This window comes from Saccopteryx leptura, chromosome 6, assembly GCF_036850995.1.
Source record: "Saccopteryx leptura isolate mSacLep1 chromosome 6, mSacLep1_pri_phased_curated, whole genome shotgun sequence".
Lineage (NCBI taxonomy): Eukaryota > Metazoa > Chordata > Mammalia > Chiroptera > Emballonuridae > Saccopteryx > Saccopteryx leptura.
Genome location: NC_089508.1, coordinates 55,518,521 through 55,540,432, shown reverse-complemented (window position 1 = coordinate 55,540,432; position 21,912 = coordinate 55,518,521). Strand labels below are relative to the sequence as shown.

At 38.6% G+C, this 21,912-nt stretch overlaps 1 protein-coding gene across 9 annotated transcripts in view; it reads right to left on the bottom strand.

Moving 5' to 3' along the window:
- HERC1 (HECT and RLD domain containing E3 ubiquitin protein ligase family member 1) overlaps nt 1–21,912 on the bottom strand; it is a 235,796-nt gene that overhangs the window by 30,951 nt on the left and 182,933 nt on the right. For 7 of the 9 annotated variants that reach the window (XM_066341955.1, XM_066341959.1, XM_066341960.1 and 4 more), the window contains exons 49-63: nt 17,957–18,227; nt 17,605–17,818; nt 16,280–16,539; nt 15,408–15,535; nt 14,587–14,714; nt 12,887–13,087; nt 10,749–10,879; nt 8,770–8,969; nt 8,292–8,397; nt 6,450–6,596; nt 6,026–6,127; nt 4,053–4,226; nt 2,147–2,440; nt 977–1,042; nt 678–803 (exon numbers count right to left, since the gene is read on the bottom strand). In XM_066341955.1, coding sequence (XP_066198052.1) covers nt 678–803; nt 977–1,042; nt 2,147–2,440; nt 4,053–4,226; nt 6,026–6,127; nt 6,450–6,596; nt 8,292–8,397; nt 8,770–8,969; nt 10,749–10,879; nt 12,887–13,087; nt 14,587–14,714; nt 15,408–15,535; nt 16,280–16,539; nt 17,605–17,818; nt 17,957–18,227 — 2,548 coding nt within the window. The remainder of the gene's footprint in view (nt 1–677; nt 804–976; nt 1,043–2,146; nt 2,441–4,052; nt 4,227–6,025; nt 6,128–6,449; nt 6,597–8,291; nt 8,398–8,769; nt 8,970–10,748; nt 10,880–12,886; nt 13,088–14,586; nt 14,715–15,407; nt 15,536–16,279; nt 16,540–17,604; nt 17,819–17,956; nt 18,228–21,912) is intronic. The other 2 variants (XM_066341963.1, XM_066341964.1) reach the window with 1 other exon arrangement.

Below are 21,912 nucleotides of genomic sequence, written 5' to 3'. Positions count from 1 at the left end.
AGGCTCATTTAACTCTTCAAGATAGTTTTAACTATGTATCTACATGGATTTCAGCTACTTATGCGGAGCTCATATAATAACATCAACAACAAAACAGATCAGAGAAGAAAGAGAAAAGGGTGATGGGGAACTATTAAAGACTGGGCTAGAGGTCAGCAAGAGGTAGAAACTGGAAGGGATAGATATGAGAAAGTGCATTCTGGGGATTAATCAGGTAGAGGAGAACAAAAGAGCAAGCAGTTGACTCAAGAAGGGTTTGGAAATACAGTACATAATTTTATAGTGATTAAAATAAATATAGTGTTTAAAATAAAATAAAAGAGGGAAGGGGTGCAATGAAATCTGGCTAAAGACCCAGTAAGACTATAAATGTAAAGAGAGAATCAATAATTAGGATTATCATTATTAACATCTATAAATATACACTGGTCAGACCTAATGCATCAAATTGTTAATCTACAACTCAGGAAAGCAAGAGAATTTTAGAAATATATTATTAGCAAAACTGAAGACTGGTAAAAACCTTAGAAAATTTTTACTTGGAAGCTAGCACATGACTTTCTCTTGTGATTCCTTACAATAGACTATCCCACAGTAAGTTACTGACAGCTGACTACTTGGGAATCAGAATTGTCAGTTCCCAAGTTTCTTCTCCATTTCTTGACCCTGTTAGTTACCTGCTGGGCCTGTGAGAATGAGGGAGCTGCTGCAGGTACCATTACATTTCTTCCAGCTTCTGCCAGTTGTCCATGCCTGCCAGCACCCCACAAGTAGACATCACATTTACCTCCCAGGTGCCAGTCCTACAAAAACACAATTATCTCAAAATTAGATTCATTCATTCACTCAAGCAAGCATGTACTGGATACCAAGTGTGTGCCAGCTTCTACGGGAAACCCCAGGGCACAAACACACTAGCAGTTAGAATCAGAAGATTTACTGAGAAAACCATGTAATTATCTTCATCTTTACTGACCTCAGGTCTGGAAGTTGCCCAAGACATAATTTGTTCATCCATGCCATTAATCCATTTACTGTTATCCTGCAATACAGGGAAAACATCAGGGATCAGTCTTGCTTAAACAAGATTTATCTGTTCTTAACTAACAACTACATCTTCTTGAACAAAGTCTTCTTTCCAAAAAGAAATTGGTAATATTACAAGAAATTAAGAGCAGTTTTATAATCATGCCAAACTTGATTTTATACATTGCTATTATTTCCCCTTACTATAAACACTTCCACTATCAACTATATCACTATCCCAACTGACTTGGGAATTCAAAGCTAACTTCTGAGCATCCATAGGTACAAAGTCATGTGCAGGAGCCAGTGACCCTGTGAACTTGCTATAGCTTAGGGCAGGTCACTTCATCTTTCTGGGCTTCAGTTTCCACATCTACAAAATGACAGATTTGGGGCCAACAGGATGCTCAGAGGACACTTCCTAATTAGAATATTCCATATTTAGATCATTCCCCTCAATTTGTAAGTCTTTTATGTTGTATCTATATCTATATATTCAAATGTTTGTATATATAAAACTCAACTAAGTAAAGGAGTTATTATTAGATCAAGTGCTGGCCTGAACCATCTATACCACAGTTTCTAAAGCTAGACACTCTCAAATACAATCAGAACATTTCCCCATAATTTTTATTTTATAGTGATTAAAAACATGATTGAAGTGACAAGTAATTTAGAATCTATATGTGGACTAAATCTCACAAGATGACTAGGAGAAGATGCTAAAATATATAGAGTTGAGTAAAAGTGGGTTTATAGTTGTAAGTACACAAAACACTGTTTGTTCTTATATTATTATTTAATTACTATAATTTAGTCCATATAAACAACTGCAAACAGACATTTGCCCCACCCTGTACAAAGGAAAGAAAAAATATGGGACTATGTCATTGAAAGCCATCAAGTTTAAAGAGCTCCATGGTTCTCATATAATAAACCTATCATCATAGAGGCCTATCATCAAATCAAAAGTGACTATCTAAAAGCAAAATACTTTAAATTTATCTAAGGCATGCTTCTAGCTATTCAAGCTAGCAAATATTTACTGAGTGCCTGCTACATGCTAAACAACCATGATACAACCTCAGCGGCAAATAACAGCAGCTCACATTACACTCACCATAAGGAATACAAGTTCATCCTCTGGAACAGGCTCTAGATCAGGAACAGTAAAAGATTCTGGAAACTGTGCTCCATTGGTCAGGGCTTCAGCAGCTTTTATGGTGGTGGAGAAACATTCTAACCAGGCCCACTCGTTCGGATTCCAGGATGCAGGGTCAGGGAGACAGTTCTGGTGGTGTGGTGGCACCGGAGGGTTACACAACAGCTGGTCCAGATGAAGTCCCACAGCAAGGGAAGCCAGACACTGCATATAGGGGCTGTGAACAAGCTGGTCACCACAAACCACATGAGGCTAAGAGAAAACACAAGGACATTATGTTGAAGAGCCTATGTCAAATATTCTGAAGTAACCTACTGCAATCTGAAAGCCAGTAAATTTTTTTTAAGCTTACTGTTGCTAAAGCTTTTTTACTTTATAAAATAAGTTATTTATTTGTTTTTAAAGGTTTTATTTATTAATTTTGGAGAGAGAGAGGGAGAAAGGTGTTAAGGAGGAGCAGGAAGCATCCTCATATGTGCCTTGACCAGGCAAGCCTGAGGTTTTGAACTGGTGACTTCAGCAATCCAAGCCGATGCTTTATCCACTGAGCCACCACAGGTCAGGCACTTTGAAATAATTGTAGATATACAAAGAGTTGCAGAGACAGTACAGAGAATTCCTATAAACCCTTCATCCAATTTTCTCTAATGTTAACATCTTAAAAAATCATGGTGTATATATCAAAACTAAGAAATTAACACTAGAATACTAACTATAACACAACTTTCTTTGGTTTTACCACTAATGCCTTTTCTCCTCCAGAATCCAATTTAGGATGTCCTTGTATTTAGTATATTTTCATTATATTTTTTCTAGAATTAAAAAAAAAGGTAACACCCAAACTATGGAGACTGGCTCCCTTTCACCATTCCTCCTTACCAAGAGAACTCTGGTAGCCGTGAAAATTCTTCTTTCATGGCTCTTCCTAGTCATAGTAGAACCAGCGTGAGAGAGACTGAGTGATTCAGAAAATAAAACCCAGGCAAACGCACCAGTGAAATAATATTAATATATTTTGATATCCCCCCCCCAAAAAAAAACTAAACTAAAAAACAAAACAGCCAAACCCAAAGAACTCTACTTAGGAGGCAGCATGCTGTGACTAGTAAGGCCTGGAAGACAGGCTCCACAGGATCAAATTCATCATCCCTTATCCTAGTATTCAGTACCCCTGTTCAGTTCAACCTTAACTCTTCCACGCAACTTTCCACAAGGATTCACTTGATAAGTGGAGAGGATGTTCACTGACACCAATATCCACTCCCACCTCCCAACAGTGGGATGGCAAAACCACATAAAAATAGATGTATGGGTCCAAAAAGGGAAGATGATACTCTTTTTTTTTTTTTTTTTGTATTTTTCTGAAGCTGGAAACGGGGAGAGACAGTCAGACAGACTCCCGCATGCGCCCGACCGGGATCCACCCGGCACGCCCACCAGGGGCGATGCTCTGCCCCTCCGGGGCGTCGCTCTGCCGCGACCAGAGCCACTCTAGCGCCTGGGGCAGAGGCCAAGAAGCCATCCCCAGCGCCCGGGCCATCTTTGCTCCAATGGAGCCTTGGCTGCGGGAGGGGAAGAGAGAAACAGAGAGGAAGGAGGGGGAGGTGGAGAAGCAAATGGGCGCTTCTCCTGTGTGCCCTGGCCGAGAATCGAACCCGGGTCCCCCCGCACACCAGGCCGACGCTCTACCGCTGAGCCAACCGGCCAGGGCCGGAAGATGATACTCTTGAGGCACAGGTATTTTAAGAGGTTTTGCAGTCAATAAATCTGAAGAATGACAGAAACACTATAAATTCAAAACTTTAATTTGAATTCCAAAGCACCAGGTATCTCTATATCCATAGGAGTGAGTGTAATCAATCACCTTTTCATAGGCATACTGCTCCTGCAGCATCATGGGCAGCCGCTCCAGAAATGCTCTCATGCAGGGAGCCGTGTTTAATCCCAGGATGCCCTGCTGTTTCAATGCTGTCCTGCAGGTTGCTAAAACATGATTGGCAGCAGTCCATTCTGCTGTACAATTGACAACCAAAACATCCTGATGGAAAATAAATCATGCCACATAATTTGTTTAAATAAAAGAGAAAAGAGAAAAATTTATTATCATTTATATCTGAGAAAATTATGCTTCCAATAACTGCATTAAACACATTTGCCTTTTGGACATTTTAGACTGTGCTTTTAATGCCTATGGACTTCAAAACATCCTAAATTTTGTCTAAGTAAAAACAAGTGACTATGAAATAACTGTAAGATTTGTAAACTTTGGATTAGCTGATTCTTCTTAAAGAGATAACAGCAATTATTTGCTATTACACAGAATTGTAAGACAAGCTGTCTAGTGTAATTTAAAAGTCTGCCATGACCACAGAGTACTAAAGGAAGTAGTACTCTGCCTGCTGAGGGACACAGCTGCAAAAGAATCAACACTGTTCTAACATAGACCACTACTGCCTAGGGCAGGGGTCCCCAAACTAAGGCCCCCTGAGGCCATTTATCCGGCCCCTGCCGCACTTCCAGAAGGGGCACCTCTTTCATTGGTGGTCAGTGAGAGGAGCACAAGATGCATCCTGTGTATCCGCATCCTGTGCTCCTGGAGTACTGTATGTGGCGGCACCACAAAGCGCAGCATCGCTCATATACAGTACTACTTCCGGTGATGCGGCATGCACGTGTCACAGCTCCGGAAGCGCATCATAGCACTTGTTACGGCTAGCAGTGACAAATATGGAACCAGACATTGACCATCTCATTAGCCAAAAGCAGGCCCATAGTTCCCATTGAAATACTGGTCAGTTTGTTGATTTAAATTTACTTGTACTTTATTTTAAATATTGTATTTGTTCCCATTTTGTTTTTTTACTTTAAAATAAGATATGTGCAGTGTGCATAGGAATTGTTCATAGTTTTTTTTCATAGTCCGGCCTCCATTAGTCTGAGGGACAGTGAACTGGCCCCCTGTGTAAAAAGTTTGGGGACCCCTGGCCTAGGGTCTGAGTCTATATGTTACTTCAGTAGAATATTCATGCAGGTTTGCAGCTCTATTCAAATATGATTTAACCACATAAAATGTAAACCAGAGCAGCACACTAATCCTTTGAGTAGTATGAACATTCATGTATGTCCTCGTGCCTACTGACCATCCAGGTATGATTGTACAAAAATTTTTATTTTAAAAATGTGTAAGGCAACATTAAAAAAAGGCAAATGTATGTTCTGGTTTCTATAAATTGGTTATTAAACAAACATGATTTTAAATTAATAAAACAAACTAGAACTAATTTCATTTTTTGAAAAAACAAAACTCACTTCTGGGGGTCAGCAAGCATGAAAATACTCACTACTCAAAGGGTTAAAGATATAAAAGGCAATAGTGTAGGGGATAATGTCATATCACAGAATTACTTCACAGCAAGGAGTTAGTATTTTTCTTACTAGGTTATTAAATTTGGAAGCCAAAATATATTGTGTATACTTAAGTTAAAAATCTTTGGGATGGTCCTTCTTTAAGGGAAAGTTCTTTTGAGGCAATCTGGTCCTATCTCAAAAATGGCAGAAAGTCAAAATCCACTTTATGACTTCCAATGGAAATGAAGCCGTTCAATGATTAAACAAACATTTCACTGATATCTAGGGTATAGTAGAAAGAGTATGAAATTATAAATCAGGAGACCTGGGTTCTAGTTTCTTTCTACCACTAAACAGCTGCATTATCTTGGGGAAGTAACAATCCCTCTGAATATCAGCTTTCTCCTCTGTAAAGTGGGACTTGGACTATGGTTTCTATGTTATTTTATAGGCTCATACTTTTTATCATTTGATATAATTGCAAATTACCTTTGATCTGTTTGAACAAGCAGCAACCCCAACATCTGGAATCCAAACTGCGGTCTGAATAGCTCCAGAGCCAATGACAACAGTTTGCAAGACAGAGCCATCCTGAAATGAAATATATTTAAAAGCACATATTACTTAACCTTCGTTATTATTTACACTTTGAATTTATACGTCACAGTTACAAAAACGTTCTAAAATCCAGCTAAATTTGGTGATGTCCAATTGTACAGCTACTACCTAATTTTCTAGAGCCTATGATTTTCAACAAGAAAAATTAAAGAGTGGTAGATTCTGAAAGAGGTTTCTCTGGTATTCAAGATATTATTACACAAAATATTCCTAGGATTGGTTAGGTTAATTCTTTCCATATGCAAGTTAATGTAGAAACAAACATTTAAGATAAAAATAACATCTATACTCTTACCCTTAAAGACCAAATGTTCATGAGCCCACCTAGTCCACCAGACACCAGGGCCAACCCATCCGAACTAAAGGCAACGGTGCGGACAGGAGTGATGTGTCCCCGCAGCTGATAAACACACTGAGCTCCAGTTGGTTTCCTATATCCATCCTGTAATTCATTTTTATATTTTAATATATATTGAAATTAAAACAATTTATAGATTCAAGATGTACAATTCATTCTTGGAAATTTTATATTTCTGTGTAACACTGGGGAGGAGGGAAGGACAGCTCTCAGAAGGATAAGCCTGACTGAGAAAATAATAAAATATTAACTTGCTTCTCCTTTGCTAAAGGCGAGTTTCATCTTTTTTATGTACTTCTAAGCTAATTTCCTAACTCTTCAAATTGGGGGAAATGATACATTTCGAACCTCAAAAACGGAAATGCTAACTTCTACTTCTTAATGAGTGCTTTAATTTTTAAAGTTAGCTCACTATAATTTTTATTTTTAGCACCCAACATTGTGAAATGTACATGCTGCTATATACAAACTGGGACCTCTTGTTATCGCAGATGGTTTTGTCACGTGGTGCCTAATTTCATATTTGCTCTGCAGGTTTTAGACATATGATAGGTAAGGCCTGTCCAAATATTCTCCAGCACAAAGAGCAAACTAGATTTATCTTTAGCACTTCCACCTCCCCTCTGTGATATATTCTTTTCATTAGTGCTACCTACCCATACCTCCTTACCCCCCTTTCTCCCTGCCCTTAACCTTCCTCTTCCTTCTGGATATGACAGAGTATAATACCAGATATAGCCGATTATTTTTATTTATTTATTTATTTATTTATTTATTTATTTATTTATTTATTTTATTGGCGAGAGAGATTGAGTGAGAGAGAGAAAGAGACAGGAAGGGAAAGAGATGAGAAACATCAACTCATAGTTTTGTCACTTTAGTTATTCATCGATTGCTTCTCATGTGTCTTTGACCAAGGGGCTCAAGCCGAGTCAGTAATGTCTTGCTCAAATTAGCAACCTTGGGCTTCAAGCCAGTGACTTTTGGGCTCAAGAAGCGACCTTGGGATCATGTCAATGATCCTGCACTCAAGCCAGTGACCCTGTGCTCAAGCTGGTGAGCTTGCACTCAGGCCGGGATGAGCCTGCATTCAAGTCAGCAGCATTCAAGTCAGCAACCTCGGTGTTATGAATCTAGGACCTCAGCGTCTCAGGTTGATGCTCTGCCACTGCACCACCACCAGTCAAGCCATAAAGCCTACTTCTTCCAAGGGGTATTTGCATCATGAACAAAAGGAAGAGCAACAGAGGTTGCAAAATGGTGGCTCAGGATGCAATGTGATTGGGCCAACCAGTGATGTAAAAAATATTAACTCAGGTATCAAGGTGTAATATTAAGAGATTTTACTAAAAACACTGAATTTATTATTTCCATTACCAGAAATGACCACCACATAACATTTACTGCGTATCTCACCTTAACAAGTAATATGGTGTCTCTCACTTACAAAACAGTAAGCTAGTTCAGAGAGTACACAAAGCATGGCAATCATTCATGTTTCCCTAATGGATTGTGTCCTTTGATAATGGTTTCAAATAAGGTCTTAAAAAACCAGAACCGGCCTGACCTGTGGTGGCGCAGTGGATAAAGCATCGACCTGGAAATGCTGAGGTCGCTGGTTCAAAACCCTGGGCTTGCCTGGTCAAGGCACATATGGGAGTTGATGCTTCCAGCTCCTCCCCCCTTCTCTTTCTCTGTCTCTCTCTCCTCTCTAAAAATGAATAAATAAAATAAAAATAAAAAATTTAAAAAAAAACAACAAAAAACCAGAACCTTCACCTGGTAATTTGATTCCTGGTCCCACCATCCTTCTGAAGTAGCCATACTGGTTTGTGTGGTATCTTGTGGAATACGCCAAACACACACTAAGCCACTCTGACAGCCACTTTAAAAAAATGATCACATAAAAGCAAAATATGTTGATATGCAGAGGTAAAAATATTTCAAATAACAATCAACTAAGATCTGACAGAACTACTACAATATTATTTTAAAATTTATTTGTAGTAGGAACGCTATATCCTTTATAAGAAATACAACTAGGTCCACTATTCTAACAACATCATACCTAGGATAAGGAGGTCACAAACCAAATTTCAAATTCTTATTTCTCTAAGGTGATCTTATGGAATTACATATTTTAAGACTAATAACTGGCAATAAACTAAGACTACTGAGAAATCACATTTAATGTAAGTAACAGTTTATACTAATATAAAAATTAAGACACACACACACACACAAATTTATAACATACGTTGCCATCAGTAAATGCAAGTTGGATCCTTTCCCTGGGAGGCTGCACCAAGCAATGCCATTTACAATAGATGGATGGCAGAGTGAATGTAGACAGCACCAGCATCCTGAAATAGTCCCCCAGAGCTTCACATTTTCTTCTTGGGCACATGTCATAAGAATATGACCTGTGGGATCCCACATCATACTAACAAGAGTCTCCTTAAAATGGAAAGGGAAGAAAAAAGAAGCATATTACTGCTTCTTTCACAAATACTTTACACTCAATATTTAAGACATATTCTATTAATTATTTGGAAATCAGCATTAAAAGCAAATCAGATACAGTTATATCATTCCCAATCACTCGAGCAACTAACCCTTTAATATAGCCTGCATCATATTATTTGCTGTGGTCAAAGCACAATAAATGTTAAATAAAAAATGAAATTCTAATTCAGAAGAAATATGTTACCCCTCATTAGCATTTTTAAGAGTTATCTTTATTGACATTAAAATTAGAAAAAGAAGAAACTTTTAAAAATGCAACCCTCATGCCAAAATAGCAAATACTTAAGAGAAACTGGGGCATGTTTTGTTTAATATGGTTGTTATCACTGTGTTCTGACTTTTTTTTTTTATCCTCCTTCACAACTTCCAATTCTTGGCTTCATGCAAACATATGATTTGCCTAGCTGGCCCTTTAAACATCTGAACCGGCAACCTTTGTTTAAGGCAGTGGTTCTCAAAGTGTGTGCCAGGGCACACTGGGCGCCCTAGAAGATTTCCAGGTGCGCCCTATGATATTCCAGAGAAATATGTGCCTGTTGAGGACAAAAAACCCAACAGGGTTTTTGGAGTTTATAGATTTTGGGAAGACAGAGGTGGGGGGAATTGGCTGTAAGCTGACAGTCTGTCCAACCCCCCACCTCATTTGACTGATTAGGTTGCAAAAGGCTATTAAGCTGTGGTGCTAGATTGATTATCCTACCCCCCATGTTCCCCAGAAAGATTGGAGGCTATTTTCTTCTATCCTTTGTTTGGTGTCAAGTTAAGAGGATATGTATAGTGGGGCTTTTGAATTGATGATTAAACATAAGGAATTGTCTCTTGAAGCCTTTTGGATTTCTATAAAAGAAGAATATGTGGCAATATCTAAAAAAGCTTTGAATATTTTACTACAATTTTCAACATTCTATTTATGTGAATTGGGATTTTCTACTCTCAACACAATTAAGATTAAAAAGAGAGAAATTCTTCAATGTATTAATGAAGAAATGAAGAGTTTGCCTTTCAAATATATGCCCAAACATTGAAGAAATTGCTAGGACACATTAGGCTCATGTTTCTCATAAACACAAGAATGAAAAAACTTAACACTTGCGCCAGGACCTGCTGAATTTACTAAATCTTACTAAGAATGTATCTATATATATATATAAAGATAACATTTTGTCGTTTTTTTTAATCCCTCTTTTTTACAAATTCTAAAAAGCATAACTCAAAAAATGTAACATAAAAATGTTTTTTAATGTCAGAATAAATTTAATTTTGTCGTATTTATTTTGTTTAATTACCATAAAAGCACACTTGGACTTTATATTTTTTCCTTTAATATTTGACTTAATTATTACAACATATTTCTCAGAAATTTGTATATAGTGCGCCTACAATTATTTGTAGAATTCTAAATGCACCCTGACTTCAAAAAGTTTGAGAACCACTGCACTAAGGTAAAGGAATCTTTCTTCACAGATGGAATTTCTCTCATTAACGGAAGGTACTTTGACAGAGGATGTTCCTACATCATTGCTTTGGTTTTACTCCTTAGCTTGATGCCTTTCTTACACAGACATTTTCATGTATATACATGGCCTACAGGTTTGTGTGACAACAGAATATTAATCATAAGTGGCTGATGTACAAAATTTTAAAGAAACTAGTATCAAGAAAACAACAGTAAGAAACAAAAAAAGTAACCATCTGGTAAAGATGCTTTACCTCATGTGCATCAATTAGAACAATGCCTCCTTTCTCAAGTGGTTCCTTTGTTCCCAATAATAATTTTCCATCAAAATATCCCACTGCAAATGGTCTGTCTTCACTGAACCACGCTATGCATGTTATAGACACTAACATGGTAAGAACAAAATAAAAAAAAAAATAAGAGAGTTGTCATTGTCTAACTTAAAAGGCAAAGACTTTGCAACAAATTTATGCTACTGCAATCACTGCAACTAAGTTTCCAGACACTTCTGTAATGAACTCAGACAAAATGTAGGCTTATGGCAGGGATTCCATGTAACCCACTTTAAAAGTGTTATTTATAAGTGATAAGGACTATCTCATTAAACACACACACACACACACACACACACACACACACACACACACACACCACTCATTAATTTATTTATTTTTTTGTATTTTTCTGAAGTTGGAAACGGGGAGGCAGTCAGACAGACTCCCGCATGCGCCCGACCAAGATCCAACCGGCATGCCCACCAGGGGGCGATGCTCTGCCCATCTGGGGCGTTGCTCTGTTGCAACCAGAGGCATTTTAGTGCCTGAGGCAGAGGCCATGGAGCCATCCTCAGCGCCGGGGCCAACTTTGCTCCCAGATGGGCGCTTCTCCTGTGTGCCCTGGCCGGGAATCCTGCACGCCAGGCTGACGCTCTACCACTGAGCCATCCAGCCAGGGCCCACACTTAAATTTTTTAAGTACAGTTTACATTCAATATTATTTTGTATTAGTTTCAGGTGTATATGGACTACCTCATTTTTAAATCTTTCAATATATTCAGGTGGTACTGAAAAAGATAAAAAATTGAATTCCCTTGCTGACTTTGAGTGATTGCAGCACTTTTTTTTTTTTAGCAGCAAGAATGACAAGAAGGGAGAGAGATGAGAAGCATTAATTCTTCGTTGCAGCACCCTAGTTGTTCACTGATTGATTTCTCATATGTGCCTTGACCAGGGGGCTCCAGCCCAGCTAGTGACCCCTTACTCAAGCCAGTAACTTTGGGCTCAAGCCAGCAACCATGGGGTTATGTCTATAATCCCCCACTCAAGCCAAATGAGCCCGTGCTCAAGCCGGAGACCTTAGGGTTTTGGACCTGGGCCCTCAGCATTCCAGGCCAATGCTCTATCCACTGTGCCACCGACTGGTTAGGCACACCAGGTTCTTTACTTTTGCAGAATCTACCATGAAATTGAGAAGTGAAATAACCCAAGTCATAGGAAAAAAAAAAATTACTTGTCTCTTCTTTTGCCTAATATTCCCTACTGAGTTTCTATATTCTATCAAACAGATTCTACTCTAACAATATATACTCGTATTTGCTTTTTTTAAAGTATATATAACAATGGACGGCTATAAAAGAAAGTAAAAACTATACAGCTCACAAAAATTATGGGATATTTTATCGCTTCATATTCATTTTGAAATATCCTCTAATTTTTGTGAGCAGTGTATTTGTGGGAGTTAAATGGAGACATGGGAACTGAGCAGATGGGAGAACTTTTTACTGTCTAGCTTTTTAAATTAAAAAAAATTTGAACCCTATTACCTATTTTAAAAATCCCAAATTGTTCTATTCTGTTAACAGAGTACAATTTAAGCTAGGGCTGTGAACTCTGTAATATCCCACTCCCCCAAACAACTAACAAAAACTAGTAAGATGTTTAAATCTAAACGGAATGATGTGAGAAAATCAATTAAAGGAAGACTTCCTACTATCACTTAACAGACTGGGAACTCCCCTCCTCCTGTTCCCATTTCCTCAATTTCACTCATTTGTTAAATAACAATTTTATCTCTGCCTAACACTCTCTTTTTTCTCTTGTGCACTCCTAACTTTCAAGGATGACCCAGAGCCTGCTGTAAAGTGTTCAGATACTTACACAAAAGATGATTAATATAACACTATTAGATCTCTTTTGGTAGAGGCATGTGGTATAGGTTGGGAGAGAAGCATCTTTCAAATGAGTAATTAAAACAAAACACCAACTGGACAATTTAGAAAACAAAGCCAAAAGTAATATTCACTCAGCATTTTTAAAAGCAGGAGTCAAAAAAAACCCCAAAGATTTTTGATTGGGGGATCACTTTTTCAACTAATCCAAATCTAGTCATTTACCATCCTTTCGATAGCAATGTTCCAATTCTTTACGGTGCATGGTGGACACATCGACAACTTCAATCAGTCCAAGAGATCCGTCCATCCGCCCCACCAACAACAATTCTGGAGACTCTCCTGACCAGGCTGTAGCTGGACCTTCCTCTGGCCAAGCCAGGGAAGATACCCAATGAGGCTGAATATCTACTAATCCTTTTCCTCCTAAACATAAAGAAAATGGTAGCTGGTTGTTACTTAATTCTTAAAAAACAATGACAAGAACAACAAGAAATACTACTTAATTCTAATATAACTAAAAGCAGTCCCCAATTTTATTTATTTATTTATTTATATTTTTATTTTTCTGAAGTGAGAAGCAGGGAGGCAGAGAGACAGACTCCTACATGCACCTGACCAGGATCCACCCAACATGCCCACTAGAGGGTGATGCTCTGCCCATCTGGGTCATTGCTCTGTTGCAACCGGAGCCTTTCTAGCATCTGAGGCGGAAGCCATGGACCCATCCTCAGCGCCTGGGCCAACTTTTGCTCCAATGGAGCCTTGGCTGCGGGAAGGGAAGAGAGAGATAGAGAGAAAGAAGGTGGGGAAGTGTGGAGAAGCAGATGGGCACTTCTGTGTACCCTGGCCAGGAATGAACCCAGGACTTCCACACGTGGGGCTGATGCTCTACTGCTGAGCCAACCAGCCAGGGCTAGCAGTCCCCAATTTTAAAACAGCCTATTTATGAATATGACTGTAAGACAGGATCCTTCATTTACATGTAATACATAAATTAAGAAATTAGTAATCTTTTCTAGAACTATAAGTGAAACAAAAATGGTAGCTTTGTAGAAAAAAAAGAGTAAAGGAAAATACTCAGTGTACAAATGTTAATCAATTAAATCCTTTCCTAACAATTGCTGAAAACCAAATTAACGTAAGAAATGTACCTACAATTAAGGCCAGCTATTCCTTTAAATATGGGAAATAGCATAGCCATTCTGTAAATATGCAAAAACAAACAAAATATTGATAAGCCCAAGATTGCATTAATAATTTTTACTTTCGAGTGGTATTATTAAAAATTGATGAGTTTGTACCTGTGAAATAGACATAATTAATAGAAATATTTCAAATGATCTAAAAAATACAAAACTGAAAATTCAGTGACCACTATTTCCCTTCAAATTCTACTCCAAATGAATTCTTAGTGGCACATGAAAAGAATTTTTGCAGTTTTATTTTTTTAAATATATTTTTACTGATTTCTTTTTAGAGAGGAAGGGAGAGGAAGAAGGAGAGAAAGGGAGAGGGAGAGAGGGGGAGGGGGAAGGCAGGGGAGTGGGGAGAGGGAAAAAGAGAGAGAGAGACATTGATTTGTTCTACTTATTTATGCATTCATTGGTTGATTCTTGTCTGTGCCCTGACCAGGGATTGAACTCACAACCTTGGTGTTTCTAGACAACGCTTGAATCAATTGAGCTAACTGGCTAGGGCAAGAAGTTTTAGTTTATAGATACTGGGTTAGTTGACACTCCAAGAAAGGAAATCAGGAATTGAGTATTTCCTCTTTAATTTAAACCATAATTAGGCACAGATTTTCACAGATGATGAATACACTGTGAGTTTCAAGGTGAAGGGAAGCCATTGTTTGGACTCAAAAGGTACTCAAAGGTACTCAAAAGTACCTTCAGTAGTTTACTAGTATCTATATGACTTACCGTTAACCTGCCAGATAGTCACCATCTTTTCCAAAGCTCCAGCTAGATATTTGCCACTTATACTCCAGGAAACAGGTGAGAAGCTTAGATCACTGGGTGACCCAAGGCTATTCTCAGCCTCCCCTTCCCTAGAATATAATAGATATGCATGTAATTCTAATTCCCATCACCCAAAAGTAAACTAAACCCCAAACCTTAATGTAAGAGCTTCATGTAGACCTCATGTAATAGCAGATTCTGACTATTTCAAAAGCTTGGCTAGCGGTATTTGACAATCACATATTTGCTAGTGTTTGTCAAAATGTGAAGAACAGAATTATAAAAGGGTGATGCTTATGTCATGCATCATTTAATGTAGTATATAATTGTTAATTAAGAGATTCTGATTCTGTATGGGTTGTACAATGGTTATTGTTCACGACATATTCTTGTTTCTAGGTAATTCTTGATATCTAGGTAATTTCTCGAAAAGAAATACTTACACCTAGCTACATTCCACTATAAAAGAAATATCATTACTGTAATTCCTAAATAATCCTTAAAGAATGATCGAAAATTAGACTACTGTTTTACAGAACTGAACATTTATTTGCTAGATAGACTTTGATTTAATTCTGAGTAAAACCCGATATTGATAGCTAATAATTTTATTTGCTGAATAACTATTCTAAATATTTAAAAACACAAAATTGGGATACAGCAAGACTATTATAAAAAAATTGCATAAAATTTTAGTGACAATTACATTAAACCAACCAAAAATGAAGTATGTTTAAAATTCCTTTATTTTAAATGTTACACAGAGAGACGTTAGCACTTACAATCTGTTAAACACGCAGGTCTGTTGCAGTGAATATTGCTTCTTGGTAACATTCCACACCCGGATGGTGCCATCACTGCCACTTGTAGCCAAGAGTCCTTTTTTATTACACCAAACACAAGTCATTACCTAGAAAAGTTAAAAATATACAGCAGTATTTGAACAAGTTTTGATTCAAGTGATTCTGTCCTTTGAAAAATTTCTATCAAATTAAAGAAAAATCAACCAGAAAATTGTAAAAGTATCCATGTTATAATGCAATATGCATGAACTCACTCTTTTCTAATTAGCTTGTAAATATACAGCCATTTGAAGTACAGCTTTAAAGTACTATGCCCAAACTCATTTGAGTCATCTGAGACCTGTTGGTATTTTTATTAAACATGTTTACTTAATTCTATAAAGTACAAATACTTCAACATATCTATTTGTTTTATAAAATAACACAGATTAAGAAGTGATTTTAAAATTAGTAAACAGAGGTAAGTCTTTATTTTGTAAACTGCCCTGTCACTGCTCGAGGGCCCAATAGGTTGTATTAAAACAGAGAGACCAATTTCTCTTCCTTTTGCATGCATAAGCCTTCATTTTTGGGGGAAGCTATTCCTTTGGTTTTCCTCTTATCCACCATCTGATTTTCCTGCCTGTATACTATTATGTCAACCCAACATATACAGAGTTGAGGGAAGAAGGCAGGGAGGGAAGGACGGAAAGAGGGAGGGAGGGAAAGAGGAAGAGAGAAAGTAAGAAGAGAAAAAAATAAAGAGGAGAAAAAGAGAAGAGAGCTCTATAAACTTTGGGCTTTTTGAGAAAGGTAGAAACTATTTTAACTTATATAAGGTGATCAGCACACTTGGGGCTCAAAATACATACCCTGTTTTGATGAGCCTCCAATTTGATAAAGGAACATTTTCTGAGATCTCCTCCCATATCAGCAAGTGTTTGTGGAGTAGTTTGGTTGTCACGGTCATGCGCAGCAAGAGTACGCACGAGCTGCTGAGCAGCCCATTGCCTATGCTGTGAGGACAGCCTGGAGGACAGGCAGCAAGCTGCCAGGGCATTAGCCAGCTCCAGAGGGCCTACAGCAGAAGGATGATAGGAGGGATGGATATACAATTGGACACTTAAACCTGCTAAACAAAAGAATGAAATGATGCCCATGTGAGAGCTGGTGCTGGTGAACAAAAATGGGTTAACCTATCTCTCTTAAGAATTAGCACTTTTGCAAGTAATCATTTCACTAACATATGCATATGACATAAAGCATTTATCTCAGCAAATTCTATAAAAAATTCTAATTTATTGCAAATATGATTTATAGTCATCAATCAATAGTGTTTTCTTTAAGAACACACAGAGTGAGAATGCAGTAAAACTAAGTTTAGGGCCAGGGTAGAGGCAGCATGCCCTAAAGAATAAGAATTTGGCCTTTGTTGCTCAAAAGTGATCTTACCAGCCAGTCAGGCTGACAGATCCAAAGGCCATCTCTCTTGGCCACATGGTGTTGATAAAGGGACAGTAGTGATTAAGTAGTCCCTTCGAAGTGTTATCATCTTGGCCCTGCCCAGTTGGCTCAGTGGTAGAACACCGGCCCAGTTGTGTGGATGTCCCTGGTTCGATTCCCAGTCAGAGCACACAGAAGTGACCATCTGCTTCTCCACCCTTCCCCCCCCCTTCCCCTCCTGCAGACATGGCTCAATTATTTCGAGCACACTGGCCCTGGCCACTGAGGATGGCTACATGGAGCCTCTACCTCAGGTATTAAAAATAGCTTGGTTGTGAGCATGGCTCCAAATGGGCAGCCCCAGAACAAAGTTGCTGAGTGGATCCCGATTGGGGCACATGTGGGAGTCTATCTCCCTTCCTTTCACTTGGAAAAGAAGGAAAAAAAGTGTTATCATCTTAAGACAGAAAAATAACACTACCTTTATCTAAATTTTATTAAGAAAGCCTATCAGGATTATTATCTATGGTGACTCAAACCATAATCTAATCAAACCAAGACTAATGTACTTTTTTCTAATATTTATTGTCATGCACAATGAAAAAGTATCCATGTACTTCTTTTATGACCTAAACTTAAGTACACATATTATGCAATTCATAACAGAACAATGCAAAAAAAAAATTAAAAACATGAATCAAACTGATTAGAAGACTGTACAAATTGATTAGAAATTAAATTGTATGAAACTTACCTTTCTTTTCAACTTCTGACTTATCATAGTTAGGTCTCAGTTTGGCCCCTTTGTCTGCTAATAATGCCACAAGGGCCTGAGTTACAACAAAGTTTGGGGAAGTCACAAGCTTATTCTCTTCGGCAATTCCTCGGAGAAAGCTAGGTAGAAACTTTCTCTGAATTGGATCATCAACCGTAGTTAGGTTTACACCTGTTGCAGCAGAAATCAAGTTCTGAAGAGGCAATTGAAACAAACAGGTTTAATTTTTACATATAATTTTGGAACAAAGAAGGGTGCACTTTAAAAGTTTCTTTTAAGAATCGGTTGAAAATAAGCAATGCCCCAAGAAAAGTACTGAAAATTAGCTTACCTGTGTACATAACTGCACCAGCAGTTTTGCAGCACTAGGCGTGTTTGATGCCAGACATCCCACTGCTGTGCTCAGATAGGCGAGGCAAGAGATGGGCTTGTTGGCCTTGCTGTGCCCACCTCGTGAGCGGTCTGTGGTGCTTGCCATGGCAGAAGGGCTGGTGGATAGGCCAGCTCTCCCTGCTGCAGCCAAGCACATTAATCGAACGAGTGTTCGGATATCTGTGAGCCCAAGAGATTCAAGACCAGCAGCCAGGCTACAACTGGAACCACTGCCAGGAAAGAAAAACACTTTATCAGGGGTCTCAAACTCAACTCAGCATGTGGGCCGCAGAGCAAGATCACAGCCGTTCGGCGGGCCGCACTAGGTCTACAAAAGGCAACTGTTACGCAACACTTTTCTCACTGCAGTTGAAAACAAAAAAAAAATCAGTACAACAAGCACAATCCGGGCCACATGCGGCCCGTGGGCCGCGAGTTTGAGACCCCTGCTTTAGATGAATAAGGAAACAGTTTTCTTAAGGGATCATTTGGAACCCCATATAGCAGCCATAGTACCAAAGACCAAAATTAAAGGCAAGCTGCACTATCATTAGTCATGCATGTCCTAAGACATGTCCAAAAATACTATGTAAGCTGGAAAGTTACTGAAACTTTTAAAAAAATAAATATTGACATATGCTTGAAATATAACTGAATTACTGAAATATAACATACAGAAATGTTCACAAATCATTAATTTTCACAAACTAAACAAATTCATGCAACTGCATTCCAGATCAAGAAAAAGAACTTTGCCAGAACCTCAGAAGCCTACTTGGGCCCTTCTCAGTCACTAGGCTCTCAAAAGTAACCACTGACCTAATTTCTAAAGCAATGATTCAGTTTTGCCTGTTTCTGGACATTGTATAACTAAAATAATAAAGTATGTATTTTTCTTTTGATCAATATTGCTTTTAAGTTTCATTCATGTTGCATTATAGTATTGGGTGTTCATTTTCATTGACATATATATAAATGAAATCTACCACAATTAGAGAGTAATGGCGCGGTAGGAAGCGATACTGATAAATCTCCCCCAAAACTCAACAAGATCTTCAACCAGAAACAGAAAAACCTATCCTTGGAGCCTCCAGATGTTTCGCAATACAACCGAAGGTATGGTCGAGCGAAAATTGGCTAAATATATAATCAAACCCCGAAGGAAATAGGGAGTAAGAAATGCTCCACCTTCCTCACTAACCTAAATAGGGCTGCTTTCACTGGGAACTGAGAATATAGAAACTGAGGCAGGCAAAGGGGGTGAATAGATCCAGGCCACGGCACAAACGGCCAAACCAGGCTGTGGCACGGAGATCCAAGCCAAGGAAAAACTGTGCCTGTGGCAACCCACTCAATACAAACTAACACTCGTGCCAAACCCACACAAAGAAAGACAAGTGGGGCAGCCATTTTCCCCGATCTCCTGGTCGGCGCGCGCAAATAGTGGGCAAGAGATTCCTCCGAGTGCCTCAGCAGTGGGCGCTCGTGTTACCCCACAGAGAGGCAGAGTCAGAGGCCCTTGGGTGGGCTGAAAGTGGAATCTCCGGGCCGCCCCAGCGCCCTGAAAAAGCCGCGCACGGGGAGGGAGCAAGAGCCAATTCCAACACTGGAACGTTTCCGTGCGGGCGGGGGTTTCTCTCAGAGTGTGAGACTGCTAGCCTGATATCCTGGTCTGCGCACAGATAGTGAGTGAGAGTTTCCTCCAAGCACCCCGGGAGTGGGCGCCCGCCCGTGTTACAGGACAGAGTAGCAGAGCCAGAGGTCTTTGAGTGGGCGGAAAGCCCGCCTGATTATGCTAGCAGCTCTGACTGACTGAGCCTTACCCAGAGCCCTGTGCTAAGTGGGAACAGAGTGGGGAGTTGCCAGCTCTTTGAGCCTCTTACTATCCAGGCAGCGGCAGCTGCAACCCCATAGCTGGATTATCAGGCTATAATTGAGGAAGGAAAGACTAGGAGAGAGGCTCCAGGAACACGGACTCTCTCACTGTTGGAGCCTATAAATGCTAATGAGCCTCGACTGCTAACGAGACTGAAGCACAATACATGACATCGCCATAGAGACTTATCAACTGCAAACCTCTACCTGAGCGTGCCAAAGGGGCAGAACCCGGGATACAGAGTCACCGACCAGGAAGAGGGAGAGAAAAGAAAAAGCAAGAAGATAACCTCTCAAAATCAAGAATAATCCGCAGACTTTATAACCTATCCCATTTTATTATATTTGTTTGTTTGATTCTCTTCTCTTCATTCTTGATTTTTTTTTTTCCTCCTCCAATTTGGTCGTTTAACTCTCTGCTGGTCTTACTCTCTCCTCTCCTTGAGCTACACTACCCATAAGTGTTACATCTCCCATTATCTTTTCTTTCCGCTTCCTTTCTATGAGGGTTGCACTCCAAAACCCTTAACTCTCTCTCTCTCTCTCCTCTTTTTTCTTTTTTCTTCTTTTAGTGGTTCCCTCTTTTTTTCCTCTCTCTCTTTCTTTTCTCCCTCTATATTAGTTTCTTCCTTTCTCCTTTACGTCTCCTCTCATTCAAACCTCGATAACGAACAAATTATCTTATCTGGGACTCAAACTTATGTTTGTGGCATTTTGGGGGTTTTTACTTCACCTTTTTAACTCACTAGCAGTGCTCCCATCCCTGGCTCTCCATTTTATCTAGTTCTTGTTCCACTAAATACAATAGTAATTTTTTAATTTGTCCCCCCATTTTTCTGTTTTCCTCTTATTCCTCTCATCATAACTCTTAATCAACCAACACCTAAAAGCAAATCATTTTATTCTTGACCCAAATTTTTTCCTTATTTGCTTTTTGTGGGTCCATACCCCCTTCTTTTTTCTTTTCTTTTTTTTCTCTTTTTTGTTGCCCCTTTATTACTTTTCCCCAATTCAGGCCCTCCATTACAGGCATTGTTTGTTATAATTCACAGTTCACCACAAGATTTTCTCAAGAAAGAGGGGAGAGGAGATGAGAGGAAAAAAGGAGGGGGGGAATAATTTCCTTTTTAAAAAATTTTTATTTTATTTTATTTTTCTTTATTTCATTATTAATTTTTTTAACAATTCTTTTTTTTTAATTTTTATTTATTTATATTTTTAATTTTTATTTTATTTATTCATTTTAGAGAGGAGAGAGAGAGGGAGAGAGAGACAGAGAGAGAGAGAGATAGGGGGGAGGAGCTGGAAGCATCATCTCCCATATGTGCCTTGACCAGGCAAGCCCAGGGTTTCGAACCGGCAACCTCAGCATTTCCAGGTTGACGCTTTATCCACTGCGCCACCACAGATCAGGCTCATTATTAATTTTTTTAAAAAACAAACAACTCTTTTCGATTTTTTATTTTTTTAACTTTTTATTATTTATTAAATCTCATTAATACTATCAACAAAACCACCCTCAGATGCCATTAAGGAAGAGAAAATCGAATATCATGGATACAAAAGAAAGAGACATAACACAGCTAGATGAGGAAAAATCTATGGAGAAAACATTTAATATATTGGAAACCTTGGAGCTAAATGACAGAGAGAATTCAAGATAGAAATCCTAAAAATCCTCTGAGATATACAAGAAAACACAGAAAGGCAATTTAGGGAGCTCAGAAAACAACTCAATGAACACAAAGAATATATGTCCAAGGAAATTGAAACTATAAAAACAAATCAAAAAGAGATGAAAAACTCAATTCACGAACTGAAAAACGAAGTAACAAGCTTAGCTAGTAGAACAGGTCAGATAGAAGAGAGGATTAGTGAAATAGAAGACAAGCAACTTGAGGCACAAGAGAGAGAAGAAGAAAGAGACTCAAATTTAAAAAAATGAGATAGCCCTACAAGAATTATCTGACTCCATCAAAAAGAATAACATAAGAATAATAGGTATATCAGAGGGAGAAGAGAGAGAAAATGGAATGGAGA